Source organism: Neolamprologus multifasciatus, chromosome 23 (assembly GCF_963576455.1).
Source record: "Neolamprologus multifasciatus chromosome 23, fNeoMul1.2, whole genome shotgun sequence".
Classification (NCBI taxonomy): Eukaryota; Metazoa; Chordata; class Actinopteri; order Cichliformes; family Cichlidae; genus Neolamprologus; species Neolamprologus multifasciatus.
The window spans coordinates 40,657,221-40,672,171 of NC_140460.1; the positions used below are offsets into that span (position 1 = coordinate 40,657,221).

Consider the following 14,951-nt stretch of genomic DNA (forward strand, 5'->3'; position numbering starts at 1 on the left):
ATGACGCATGCTGACTTTGGACTAAGTGTACTTTTGTGTGAACTGTGGTCCATAGCAGATAATGAGCAGTTTAGGTCTCCCTCAAAGATGATATTGTGTGATGACATATTGGGGAGGCGCGCAAAGACATTAGTGAAAAATCTGTGATCGTCCCAATTAGAGGCGTAGATATTTGCTAAGATCAAAGGAAAACCATAAACTATATTTTCTGCACTATAAGTCGCACTTAAAATCCTGTAATTTTCTCATAAATCGACAGTGCGCCTTATGGATGAATTCTGGTTGTGCTTAATGACCTCGAACCGATTTTATGTGCTACACGGCGCTCAGAAACCTTTCAAAAAATGTTTTGGTACGACTTTGCTCAGCTACGAGGCCGCACTGCTTGATGGATTGTTGGAGCATTACAGCTACGAGGAGCCTCGCGGAGTGATACGTACTCTGCTTCAACGTAATATTACTGTATTGAGTGTGTATAAGGACCATAAATGGCACCTGTAAGAGACACGGTTACAAAGAGGATTTCAAACTCCAGGCTGTCAGTCACGCAGTAGAACCTGGGAACAGAGCAGCTGCTTGTTATTATGCTCAGCGTCTGTTAGTTTACATTTTGACTGCACGATTGTGAGCTTTTTGTTATGCACAAAAACAACATTGTTTTCTTTTATTTATGGAGCATTATTATTTAATAAATGCTGATCATTTATTTCTGAGTAATTGTTTCATGTACATCTACGCTGTATGTTAATAAATGTGCCTGTGTGAGATTTGGGACACAGCTTTGACTAAGAACTCTCTTTGTGTTCGTACTTTCTGGCTTTAAAAATATCCAGATATATATCGTATATCGCCATCCAGCTAAAGAATATCGAGATATGAATTTTGGGTCATATCGCCCAGTCGTAATATTGCAATAGGTTGTCCGTTAAATTCAAGCGGGGCTTGGGCCCTGGCACGGCGTAGCCACACAATCCTGGTAGTAGTGACGCTCGGCTATGACGGCGTGCGGGTTACCAGCTGGCTTTCTCAGGATAGGGCTCCTGTGTGAGCGGTCGACAATAACGTCTTTATCCATACCCAGCACTTCACGTAGTAGCACGGATACGGCCGTGGAGGAGCTCGAGTCCAGGCCCTCTGGGATCCCTATGATGTGGATGTTAGCTCTCCGCTTCCTGCCTTCATCACATTTATCCTTCAGGTCAGACAGCTCCTCCTTCATACTCTCTACTGTAGACTGCAGGGTGGTCACCTCATCGCTCCACATTGACAGCCCATCCTCAGCTTCTTTCACTCTAACCTTTACTCCATCAACTTCGCCGCACGTCGCCGCCACGCTGTTAGCGATCTCATTTCTCAGTCCTTGCACGTCAGCCCTTATATTGTCAAAATCTTCTTTCAATGCATTTCTGAGTTCTTCTTTTAACAGCGTACTAATGTCCTCTTCAATGGATTGAAGAAGCTCCAATTTTAGAGCAGTAGGATCCACATCACGCGCGTCTGTGGAGTCTGCTCTTCAGCGGCCGTAGAGCTGGACGCTGCCCTTTGGCCATCATTGATACTCTTGCCCGAGATCGCACCGGGGCTAAAATATTCACCTGCTCAGCTGTTTTTGATCAGTTTGGGCCTGTGTGGTTTGATCAGGTGGAGGAACGATGTGATGCTATAAAGACATCATCTTGTCCAAATGATGTTGTTCCAACACGTGTTTAAAAAGATGTTGAAGGTTGTTGGTTCCGACATCTTAGTGATTTTTAACAGCAGTCTTAGTTCAGGTGTTGTACAGCCTGTTTTAAACATGCTGTTGTACAGCCTGTACTAAAAACCTGATCTGGATCCTCTGTCCGCTCAAACTTCAGGCCTATTTCAAAGCTTCCCTTCCTGTCAAAGATTTTGTAAAAGACGGCATATTTGACGGCAATGTGACCTTTGAAAAACAGCTGAGCTCAGTTGTACAGCGGTCTTTCTTCAAACTGAGGCTTTTATCTAAGGTGAGATCATTTATATCTTTTAAAAACCTTGAACGGGCGATCCACGTTTTCATGACATCCCAGCTGGATTATTGTAACTCCTTATATGTTGGAGTTAGTGGGACCTGCCTGGCAAGACTGCAGCTGGTCCAGAAAGCTGCAGCTCGTCTTCTGACACAAGCTCAAAGACATTTATCGTCCCAACAACCATATATACGCTGGTCCCTCGCTGTAACACAGTTCACCTTTGGCGGCCTCGCTGTTTCGCTGATCTTTTTTGTGCAATTTTGCATGCTTTTGTTTTTTACAGCGCGTTGTGTTCTGCGTCCTGATTGGCTGTAGACCATTGTAAGTCAATCTTGTGCCGTGTCTCCTGTACAGTACAGAATGTGTTCAAATTTACAGCAGTGTGACTCTGCAGTGCTGCACTGTATGTTTGTACGTTTTGTCCCCAACAAACAACAATGATGACGAGACGTTTTGCACCTGTGGTCGCAGCCAAAGGCAGAGGAAGATGCTGACCATCATAGTTTCAACAAGGAGGCAAAAAGGTTGTAACTGTCCACAACTGTCAGGGAAGTCGGCACTAAAGCCTGAAAGACTTCAATCTGTCTCTGCTCCACCCGAGAAAGACCAGCACCGTACTTCTTGTGCATTCAAGGAGGGAACATCAGCACTGCATCGTGGGAACAACACCGCAGGAACAAAGACACAGCACGGCCGATGAAGGACGAGGACAAAGGAAAGGTGAGTGAGAAGACCCTGGTGGTGTGGACGGACCTGCAGGGGCTCCAAGACTGAGGAGCAGAGACGTCCATGTACAGTACCAGCTGAGGATGCTGCAGTGATCCGGGGAGCTCGGTCCAATCTGAGGCCGTGTGAACTACGTGGACCACAGTTTCGTCACAGACTTCAGCCACGTGAACATCTGGAGATCCAACAGTGCACGAGCTGTGAGCCATCAGCTGTTTCTCTCATCAGCTGCTGTAATGAGAGCTGCTGGAATCATCTCGAGCAGCAGGAAATCACTGATGTTGTTTCTAACCAAAGATATGGGACTGAGCTCCGCTGAGCTCCTTCTACTTTCATCCAGATAGAAACTGCTACAGTCTGCTGATTATTGCTTTGCCTCCATCACACAAGCTCTTTATCCTGTTCTTCACTCTCATTGGTTCTTTGTCTGCTTGTTTTTACAACAGTAGTCTTCTGATTGGTCAAAGGAGACAATCAGCTGTGACTAAATGTAGCTCCTACAGCAGTGATGGGAATAACTACTGAAGCTAATCCAGTATCAAAGCTCAGGAATCAGCAGCTCCCACCTCGTTTTCTTTCAACAACTATTTTTAGCTGCTGTGTTTTTGTGTTTCTGCAGACCTCAGACATCCTGCTGCTCTGGACAACTTTTTCATTCTTTTTTATCATTATTTTGCTTTTCTTTTATTATTATGTTATATGTATTAATATGTGAAACACTTATTCTTTGTGTTTTTGCTTTGCTCCTGTCAAACTGCTTTAATAAAATCTGCTGCAGTCTAAACTGTGGACGTTCCCTTTTTAACCCTTTGTGAAACAATAAAGGTTTAAATCTGAGTATTCATCTATGTTAGTGTTTAATGGGTCTAATAGGTTGCTTTGGCCTTTCCCAGTAATATCTTCCCTTGGAGTCTGTGGTCCAGGCTTCTAAAACCATCCCAGGTTAACAAGAACTACAATCTAGAGGAGAGCTGCCATAACAGGTGTGACTGATGAGATCTGACCTGCAAGGTTACTCAGGTTTGTTTGTATCAGGACAAGCAGGGAAGACACCTGGACGTCAAAGCAGTTAGAGCTGGGCGAGTGTCCTCACCCACATCGGCTTCACAACTCTGCATCATCTACTGAGTAAGACTCAGAGGATCAGAGATTAGAAGGTCTACAAAGAGCTGAACCAGACTTCCTGTATAAAGGTTTTAGTTCCACAGATCGACAGTGTCAGCACAACTAAAACGTGGAGACTGACCTCAGAGTTTCAATTTGATGTTGTGGATTCTCCAGAAGAACACACAGCTGCTTCACTCCTGCATACTTCAGCTTGTTGGAGCTCAGGTCCACCTCTCTGGGATACGAAGGGTTGAGCTTCAGCACTGCTTCCAGATAATCACAGCTGATCTTTGACAAATCACAGCGCTCCAATCTGTATAAAGAATGAAAGATGTAAGTTTATTAGACAAAGTGCTTGAAATCATTCAGTGTTTCATCATCTGTTCAGAGCTGAAGGAGGTTCAGAATGTAGAAGTTTAGAAAATGGAAACTCCAAACAGCTGAAGCCAACAGGAAGCAGCTTCAAACAAACACAACAAAAGAAAAAACTCTGAATGTTTCACATTAAAGTCGTACATTTCTAACAAGAGTATTTTAAAGACAGCGTCACTGATGATCATCTTCTGCCCAGTAAAGCTTTGGTTTTCCTCATGTGAGTGTTAATGATGCACAAAGACTGTGAGTGCAAAGAGGGAGCGAGGAGGATGACAGAGAGATGGTACAGGAGCATCAAGAACCCGGCGAGGAAATGAGCAGAAGGACTTTGGAGCCTGTTGTATTGAAGCTTTCACAGAGACGTGTTTGACTGGACACCACCAGGACAGACTTTTAATCCCAGGATTTGGATGAGCTTTCTGTCTTTATGTTCACAAATGATGCTGTAACTCTGTGACTGTCCTGGAACTGTCAGCAGTGTGGTTACGTCCTTTTGACCTGAGTTTCCACAGCTCTTATAACAGCAGTGTACATTCAGACTGAGACACGCTTCAGTCTGTATGGACCTGTTTCTGTAGCTGCCACCATCATTCCACATGTTTGTACATCAGCTTATCAAATCCTTTCTGCTGTCTTCATTTATTACTCTTCACCTGCTTCACTGTCACTGTGTGGGTGGAGCTGCCTGAGCCCCGCCCACAGAGACACAGCTCCTCTCTGGAGCTAAACGTCTGCTTCATCTCCGCCTCTTTTCTTCATCCTCCACCTCTCTTTTCTCTTCTTCAGTGTTCTGCAGCCACGGAGCCTCACAGCCGTTAGCACGCCCATACCTGAGCAGCTAGCATTACCCAGCATGCCGTGCAGCAGTGTCAGTTTGTAAATGTGCAGGAATTCCTGCTTCAAACTGTTTCACAGAGTGCTGTGTGCCGTGACCTTTGACCTGCTAAAGACAGTCAGCTGTGGATTATTCATTGTTGCGTCTGATACTTAGAACTGTGAGGAAGAAGCTACACAGTTAATCAGGGTCCCCTCTCTCTGAATCAGGAAAGGTGGGCAGGCCGCGTGTGGGCCGCGGGCCATACGTTGAGTATCACTGTTTGAAATGTGAACATTGTTCTGCTGCAGTCAATGGACTAAACCAGAGAAGAAGAAAGCAGACTTTACCATGAAGATCCTCAGTGTGGATCAGTATAATATCAGCCTGATGTCTGCAGTTTAGTGTCAGCACAACTTTCACATCATATTCATCTCAGCACAACTAAAACATGCTGACTGACCTCAGAGTTTCAAATCGACATCGAGGATTCTCCAGGAAACCACACAGATGCTTCACTCCTGAATCCTTCAGGTTGCTGTAGGTTCCACTCAGGTCCACCTCTGTGGGATACGAGGGGTTGGACTTCAGTGCTGCTGCCAGATAATCAAGGCCAATATCTGACAAACCACAGCCCCCCAATCTGTATAAAGAATGAAAGATGTAAGTTTATTAGACAAAGTGCTTGAAATCATTCAGTGTTTCATCATCTGTTCAGAGCTGAAGAAGGTTCAGAATAGGGATGATACCACATTTTCTAAAGTACTCGTACTCGTTAAAAGTCCGAGGACCGATACCACGGTCTGAGACCTGTCTATGTTTGACCGGCATGTAAGGGGTTAATCACAGGCGCCGAGTGCCCGCCCCCAGGCCCCGGCTGCAGCTCAGAGCTGAGAGAAAGTGAGGCGAGACAAGCCAGCCGTGTGGAACTATTTCAAAGTGAACGAAGACGCAAAAACAAAGGCGGACTGCAAATTTTGCTCAGCGAAATTGTCCAGAGGAGGCTCAAAAGGTAGCGCATTTAACACAAGTAATTTAATCAAGCACCAAAATCCCAACACGACAACGAGTACAAAGAGTTACCCACGCTTATTTACCCACGCTTATTAGCACAGAGGAGCATAGCTGATGCTACAGCAGTGGGACGAAAAATAGTTGGGCATTTTAAACATCCCGCCTTAGCCTACTCCCGCCTTGAGGACATTCAGGGACAGCTCAACCAGCCAATAAAGAGACTGCAGCAGGACGTACAGACGCGCTGGAACAGCACGTATTACATGCTCCAGTCCCTCATTGAGCAAAAGCGAGTGCTGGGCGTGTCCGAGCACGAACTCCCTGACTATCTCACCGCTCACAAACGGGCTCTTATGGAGACGACTGTTGCCGTCCTCGCCCCCTTTGAGGAACTAACTAAAAAAGTGAGCTGCTACGACGCACTAGCCTCTGATGTCATCCCAGCTGTGACTGTGCTAGTGAGACTTCTAAACAGAGAAACAGACGAGTAAATACCTCTCAGCCCCATGTAGCAGTGCGGAAAGTGAAAAGCTTTTTAGCTCAGTGTCACACATTATAGACTTTTTCTCTCCATTAAGTGAGTCATCTTAGACTTGATGTTAATACCTACCTCAGTTGCACTGACTGCCACAGTTCTATGTTGGTGGATGTTGTTAGTTTATTCAAATATTGTGCACTAAATAGCAAAGATGTTTATTAATGCCCCTTGTGTTGTCCAAAGCGGCAGAGTTTACAACAAACTGAAAACAATACTTGAGTTGCACTGACACTGTTTAATTTTTTTTTTTCATAATTATTTATTCTGTAATATGTTGCATAAAACATGTTTTTCATTTTAAATAAATGTTCTTAATTCCAAACCAGTCTCTTGTTGTTGTTTTTTTGTTAAATTATAGGACTAAAGCTGTTACCTGTAAATTTAAATCATGTTTTTATTAATTACTCGGTATCGGCGAGTACTGAAATGCAAGTACTCGTACTCATTTCCAAAAAAGTGGTATCGGTGCATCCCTAGTTCAGAATGTAGTTTAAAGTTTAGAAAATGGAAACTCCAAACAGCTGAAGCCAACAGGAAGCAGCTTCAAACAAACACAACAAGAGAAAAAAAAAAAAAAAAAAGAATGTTTCACATTAAAGTCGTACATTTCTCATAAAAACAGTGGGTCGCAGGTTGCAGTCTGAACACGCTGTTGCAAACTCTGCTCCTCTCGGTGGAAATGCGCCTTCTCTTTCCTCTTTGTATAAAAACATTTTAAAAGTCAGTTTAATCTCAAAATTCACTGTTAAATCCAAAACACAGCAGATAAAGAAAAGCGAACGGTTCAGTCTAACACAGTGAACCATTAAACTTCAGTAAAACTATGCAGTTATGACGTCTTGATGCATTCTCAATCATCCAGGTAAGTAAGTGAAAAGGGAAAGACCATCTCTGAATCGAGGAGGGGCCTAAGGGTACATCTGTCACCATCTTACATGCTGTGATTGCAGCCATTCCCCAACTCTCTGTGAATGGGACTCATGGACATTGATCAGTGGTTGTTGATCAATGGCCGTGACAGTTTGCATAATTCTGATTAAGGAACTGACCTCCCAGCCCATTGTTCCCTCAGTGGGCTGGTTTCAGTCATTATGCAAATGTCCTGTTTATAAGATTGAAACCTGCAGTCAGCTGAGACTGAAGACGTCACCTGATGATGATGAAACAATGGTTTCGTCATCATCGATGGTTCGCCTATAAAGTGCTCCGTAGGGAAACGAGCTCCAGCAGCTCTGCGCTCGGAAAAAAAACTATATTTACTTATCTTGTGCAGAAAAATGTGACATTGCGTTAAATCGAGCACCGGCTGCCCAGTTAAACTGTGACTATCACCAGGTCACGTGGGCGTGTTTCTTGAATTAGCAGCAGGTGTTAAACAGCTGACAGGTGAGGAGGAGGAGGATGCAGGTAAACTGAGGGTCTGTTGAGCTGATCGCTGGTGTCCTGAGAAACACGTCAGCTCGTTCTTTATGTTACAGAAGCACAGAGACACAAGGCGGAAAAAGACGGTGAAAATGAGAATCTGCAAATGCAACATGTGGAACACGGACAGTGGAATATGTAAACAAACTGGGTAACGTAACCCCCCCCCCCCCAAAAAAAACCCAGTTAAGCTGGAACACCGGGGCTGTGAGCTCGGTGCTCTCTGTCAGCTGACTGTTAGCAGAGCGAGTGACATCTCTGAAAACATCTGAGCACTTTTGCAAACATGTTCTATGTTGACAACCTGACCAGACGTGTGAAGATTACGCCGCGACATTCGCAGCTAAAACACTGTTAAAAGTGTAGATGGTGACAGAAAAACAGGATATTTTAAAACTACACCACCACCATTGCTGCCTGTGATTTGAAATGCATTCTGGGATACCTGGCTGCCCCAAGGCCACACAAGCAATCGATTACCTAGGATCAACCTGTCTTGACTTACTTTGCACGGCAACCAATCAAATGCTAGAGAAGCTGCAGTGGCAGCGTTAACCCCGCCCACTTAGTTTGATGGGTGAGGCTGACAGATGAAATGATTTCAAGCTGAGACATGAAGGGGACAAAAGTGCCAAAATGAATTAAATAAATACATCATTAAATAACTAAAACTGTCAATAATTATTTAAATGTGTCAATATTTAATTAAATGTGTCAATAATTAATTAAATGTGTTGTAAATATTTATTTAATTAATTATTGCCACATTTAATTAATTAATGGTGTATTTAATTAATTCATTATGGCAGTCCTGGCGTTCCACAGCACCGTGCCATAAGGCAAAAGTGATAACTGGCTCGGGGACCACAACATTGAAATTTTGGGTCCATGGCCTGGAAACTCCCCAGATCTTAATCCAATTGAGAATTTGTGGTCAAAGAGGCGGGTGGAGAAAACAAAAACCCACTAATTCTGACAAACTCCAAGAAGTGATCATGACAGAATGGGTTGCTGTGAGTCAGGATTTGACCCAGAAGTTGACTGAGAGCACGGCCAGTCGAATTGCAGAGGTCCTGAAAAAGAAGGGCCAACACTGCAAATACTGACTGTTTGCATAAATGTCATGTAATTGACTGAAACAAAGATCTAAAAGCAGTTTAGCAGCAAACTTTGTGAAAACTAATATTTGTGTCATTCTCAAAACATTTTGGCCATGACTGTACTTTCTTCTCACATGTCCATCACTCCTACTCTCGCCTGGATTATTTTTTGTTTAGCAGCTCACTGCTGAGTGACATCTCAGACACTGAGATTCACCTTACAGCGGTCAGCGATCACGCTCCTGGATCTTTAACAATAATACATAAGAAGAACATTCTGCCAAGAAAAACTGGAGATGAAGACTTTGTTAAATATTTTTAAAAAAGAGTGGACTTAGGAGATACTGAACAAAATACCCCAAAAATTTGAACACAGTAACAAATTTGGTCGATTTCTAGCTAACCAGTTAAAAATAAAAGAAAAAACAACTATATGTGCTGTTAAAGATGATCTGGGAACACAATGTTTGACCTGAAAGAATGAACACATTAGCCGAGAGGCCTTAAGACTTGTCACGACTCGGATCCAGCTCAGGGCCCGGGTTAGCGTCACTGCTCGTCTCATCTTTGTGACAGCTCTGGATGGTTTTTATTTTATTTCATAGAAAACCTCTCGGATTTCTATGAAACTTTATATTCACCACAAACAAACGCGTCTAAAAAAGACATTTATTAGTTTCTTGACAGCGTAACTCTTCCAAAATTACTAGACAGTCAAGCAATGTCACTGGATTCATCAGGTGAACTCCAGGAAGCTCTGATAAATATGCCCAATAATAAGGCTCCAGGTCCAGACGGCTTCCCTGCAGAATTCTACAAAGAATTCTGGACGATTCTGGCACCAGTTTTTCACAGAACGTTGTTGGAAATCAAAGAAAAGGGCAGACTTCCATCAAATATGAATTCTGCAAACATTACTCTCCTGCTAAAACCAGGCAAAGACCCTGTACATCCCTCAAGCTATCGTCCAATATTCCTTTTAAATGTAGACCTTAAAATAATCTGCAAAGCTCTCTCAAAGAGATTAGAGAAAATAACCCCCTCTTAATTCATCCTGACCAAACTGGTTTCATAAAAGGTAGGCACTCATCAACAAATACACGTAGATTACTTAATTTGATAGACTAGTCAAACAGTAAAAACATCAAAACTAAAATATTTTCTTTAGATGAAGAAACAACGTTTAACAGAGTTAACTGGAAATGTTTATTTCCAACTTTACACAAATTTGGTTTTGGAAACTCTTTCAAAAATATTACACAACAGCTTGTGTCAGAACAAATGACCAAACATCCTCCAGCTTCTGCATTTCTGAATAACAAATCTTGGACTCACCGAGCCTTTCTGCAGTTCCTCACAGCTGGAATCAGTCTCTGTCGTCCCTCCTTTGTTGTGTTGTACTTCTGCAGGTCAAACTCATCCAGAACCTCCTCTGACATTTGCAGCATGAAGGCCAGAGCTGAGCACTGGATCATAGTGAGTTTCTTCTTTGATTTGTTCTCTGACTTCAGGAACTCTTGGATCTCCTGATGTACTGAGAGGTCGTTAATCTCCATCAGACAGTGGAAGATGTTGATGCTTCTGTCAGGAGAGATTTTAAGCTTCCTGTTAATCTTCAGGTTCTTGATGACTCTCTGGATGGTTTCTGGACTGTTCTCTGTCTGACCCAGCAGACCTCCTAAGAGTCTCTGGTTGGACTCCAGACAGAGGCCATGAAGGAAGCGAACAAACAGGTCCAGGTGGCCATTTTTACTCATGAAGGATTTTATTAGTGTTTCCATCAAAAAATTGTCCAGAGATGACTCGTTGTATTTTTTTCCCAGGAAGTTCTTCAGCACCTCTGACTTCCTGTTGGTGAAACAGTGGAACATGTAGACTGCAGCCAGAAACTCCTGGATGCTCAGATGAACAAAGCAGTAGACTGGTTTCTGGAAGATCACACACTCTCTTTTGAAGATCTCTGTACAAACTCCTGAGTACACCGAGGCCTCTGTCACATCCAGACCACACTGCTCCAGGTCTTCTTGGTAGAACATGATGTTTCCTTTCTCCAGATGTTCAAACGCCAGCCTCCCCAGCTTCAGAAGAACTTCCCTGTCAGCCTCCGTCAGCTCCTGTGGTCTCGTCTCATGTCCCTCGTGGTACTTGTTCTTCTTCCTCTTTGTCTGAACCAGCAGGAAGTGTGAGTACATGTCAGTCAGGGTCTTGGGCAGCTCTCCTCTCTGCTCTGTAGTCAACATGTGCTCCAGAACTGTAGCAGTGATCCAGCAGAAGACTGGGATTCTACACATGATGTGGAGGCTCCTGGATGTCTTCATGTGGGAGATGATTCTGCTGGACAGCTCTTCATCACTGAATCTCCTCCTGAAGTACTCCTCCTTCTGGCCGTCAGTGAAGCCTCGTACTTCTGTTAGCCTGTCAACACATGTAGGAGGGATCTGATTGGCTGCTGCAGGTCGGGAAGTTATCCAGACGAGAGCCGAGGGAAGCAGATTCCCCTGGATGAGGTTTGTCAGCAGCTGGCTGACTGATGACTTCTGTGTGACATCAGACAGCAGCTTCCTGTTGGTGAAATCCAATGAAAGTCTGCTTTCATCCAGGCCGTCAAAGATGAACAAAAGCTGAGAGACAGCCAGCTTCTCTGCTGTGACCTTCTGTAATGTTGGATGGAAAACATGGAGCAGCTCCAGAAGACTGTACTGCTCATCTCTGATCAGGTTCAGCTCCCTGAATGAAAGCAGAACCACCACACTGACATGTTGGTTCTCCAAGCCCTCTGCCCAGTCCAGAGTGAACTTCTGCACTGAGAAGGTTTTTCCAACACCAGCCACGCCGTTGGTCAGAACCACTCTGATGGGTCTCTGTTGGTCAGGTAAGGCTTTAAAGATGTCCTGGCACCTGATTGGAGTGTCATGGAGGGCGTCCATCTTGGAAGCTGTCTCCAGCTGCCTCACCTCATGTTGGCTATGAACCTCTTCACTCTGTCCCTCTGTGATGTAGAGCTCAGTGTAGATCCTGTTGAGGAGGGTTCTACTTCCTGTTTCATCACTTCCTTCAGTCACACGTTCACATCTCCTCCTCAGACTGATCTTATGTTCATCTAAAACCTCCTGCAGACCAACATCTGCTGAAAGAAAGAAAAACAGAAAGAAAACTCTTCAATGTCTGAACAACAACAAGAAGTCCAGTTTTCAGAAATGAGTCCATCAGCAGACAGATGTTCAGTCTTACTTTGTACACAGCTGCTCTGACTGGCTGTCTGCAGTCCAGCTCTGCTTCTGGATCTTTCTCCACACTAGGGACAGGACCAGTCTCCTGATGAAGCAGACTGGTCCCAGTATGAGGAGATGCACTGTCTGCAAAACCAGTGTCCACAGCTGGTAGAGACTGGATCCTTCAGGACGTCCTGACACAAAGCACAGCAGGACAGCTGCTCCTCCTCACAAACACCACTCCTCTTCCTCTTCCTCCGTCTGTGAACACATTTCTTTATCACTAAAATCATTGACTGTCAGTGACAAACATCCAGATTTGATGACACTGTGCAGAAGCTCGGATGGTCACAGAGAAAAGTCAAAGTGGAGAAACTTGTGTTTGAGTTCAGAATCCAAGTTTCCTTTGCTGTTCCTGTCTTATTAAACACAGAGTGATCAGCCTACAAACTCCACAGTAAAAGCCTTCATCACACAGCTGATTATGTCCTTCACTGGATGTACTGGAAGTTTGGGATCCATCACTTTGAACTGACCTTTGACCTCCTCTAAAAACTGTGGTGGAGCAGCGGTGTCACATTCAGAGCTTTCAGCTTTATTTTGAAAGAGTTCAGTCATCAGGAAGTGAACTTCTGGGTTCTGATTTTCTTTCTATTATTTTACAGAAGTGAAGAAGAAGAACTAAAAGCTTTGAAATGATCTGAGTGATATTTTTGAACATTGCCACCAAATTGAGTTCAGCCTCCAGCAGTAACTTTGTTTCATGATGCCTCCCTGATGATGTGATGTTTGATTACAAACCTGTTTATGTGTTAGACATTAATCACATGAACACAGGCAGAAAAAAGAAGCCAATGAAACAAATGACAGAAACGTGTTCATTCACTGCCATAATCCATATTTGATATGTACAGATGTTTGTAAAGAACACGTGTGCAGCGCTTTGTTCTGAGTATCTGCTGTCAGCACACAGTGCAGCAATAACTACAACCACACGTTTCTGTAGATCCTGAACATCAGCCTGGAGGAATCTGACCTCAGGTCTGCACACAGAGGAGCTTCACCTCTGGGATGATGCTGGCTTCAGCTCCTTCTACAATCAGGCAGAAGCTTCTGCACCATCAGGACACAAAGAGAGGAGCTTCTATCCTCAGACCATCCAAGTCCTAAATCAGAACATGCTCCCTTCATAGCATCACCATCAGGGTTTAAACAGGACCTTACATCATGTTCTTGTCTCACTGTCATATTTCAGATCATGTCTGATTCATTATGACGTCACACGCTGCTACACTGATCCTGCTGCTTCATTACTGCTGATATTACTCTGCTCACTCTGTTCAGTTACTCTGTTTACATCACTTTGCTCATTTGCTTTGTTCTGCTTGCACTGCTCTGTCAGTACATGCTGTGCTAATGTGGCACAAAGCACTTTAACATTACATCTGCACAATGTTTCATTATTTCATTTAATGATTGTTTCTAATGTTTTGTCCAGTCACAGGAGCAGCTCAGCACATTTCACTGTGTTGTACGTGTATGACGATGCCTGTGACAAATAAACAGCCTCGGACTCTTCAATCTTCTGCATTTCTTTGGAGATCAGCTCAGTGGCCTGTTGACACCATCTTTCTATTTCTGATGACTCAGTTCAGATTATTATCCTGATACTTTCTTTTAAAATGTGATGAAATCATTTATCTGATGTTCTGACACAAATACACCAAAACAATCCCAAACAGCATAAACCACCACGTTACACACAGTGTCATAAAAATACAGGCAACTACAAATAAAAACACTTTTAAAATATAAACTAAAATTACAAAGTGGTCACAGAATTTCAAACACCTGTAAATGAGTCAGCAGCTCTCTTACATGGTCAGCTGAGCTCCATGGTTGAAGAACATTGTTGCTGCAGGTTCATGACTGAAGACTGGAGGAAGTTCTTTGGACCAGTCACTCCTCACAGACACACAGCTGGATGCTGGAGACTGTGACCTCTGACCTCTGCAAATACAACCACATTGCATTCATTTCACATCAATTAGTATACCACAAAAGGCATGCAAGAAACACAGTATGAAGGCAAACTTCTGGCTTCAATAACATTCAATAGGTCAGGTGGAAACTTTTCTCAGATTTGATTCATGTTTTTATAGAACGATCCAGCTAAAAAAAAATATACCATTAGGTCAGAGGTCAGCAACCTTTAGGACCCAAAGAGCCATTTGGACCCAGTTTCCACGCAAAAGAAAACACTGGGAGCCACAAATACTTTTTGCAAATACTTATTGTTTTTTACCTTTATGCTTTGTGTGAACAACTAAGGTGTGTTGCTGATGAAATCCATGAAGTGCTACAGAGAAAATTACATGTTATTTATGTAATGAACACATTTGAACTTTTAAAGAAATATAACCAAAGGAAAGACACCCAGCTGAACTAAAATGATCCAGCAAACAAAAACTGTTGTGAGCCGCCACCCTTATATCTCCTTTGTGCTTTTGGAGCCTTGACCTGACTTTTAAAAAACAATTGGAAAAAAGCTCTATGCTGCTGAAAGATGAAAAATAGATATTTGCAAAATTCTGCCTAAATATGTATTTTACCTGGTTAATGTGTGTGGCGGGGCGTGGTCTGCAGCGC

The 14,951-nt window shown here is 43.4% G+C and overlaps 2 protein-coding genes across 4 annotated transcripts in view; both read right to left on the bottom strand.

The window, feature by feature from the left end:
* The window catches only part of LOC146492346 (NACHT, LRR and PYD domains-containing protein 12-like), a 137,642-nt gene that overhangs the window by 117,853 nt on the left and 4,838 nt on the right, over positions 1–14,951 (bottom strand). The window contains exon 1 of one of the 2 annotated variants that reach the window (XM_085151044.1): positions 14,181–14,304. The exons of the other annotated variant lie outside the window; for it this stretch is intronic. Coding sequence (XP_085007170.1) covers positions 14,181–14,212 — 32 coding nt within the window. The 5' untranslated portion in view covers positions 14,213–14,304. Of the gene's footprint in view, positions 1–14,180; positions 14,305–14,951 lie in introns of those variants that run through there. 2 annotated transcript variants of the gene reach the window in all.
* The window catches only part of LOC146492353 (protein NLRC3-like), a 306,715-nt gene that overhangs the window by 5,886 nt on the left and 285,878 nt on the right, over positions 1–14,951 (bottom strand). The window contains exons 1-3 of one of the 2 annotated variants that reach the window (XM_085150975.1): positions 10,426–12,217; positions 5,480–5,659; positions 3,967–4,140 (exon numbers count right to left, since the gene is read on the bottom strand). In XM_085150975.1, coding sequence (XP_085007101.1) covers positions 3,967–4,140; positions 5,480–5,659; positions 10,426–12,017 — 1,946 coding nt within the window. In that variant the 5' untranslated portion in view covers positions 12,018–12,217. Of the gene's footprint in view, positions 1–3,966; positions 4,141–5,479; positions 5,660–10,425; positions 12,218–14,951 lie in introns of those variants that run through there. The other variant, XM_085150974.1, reaches the window with a different exon arrangement.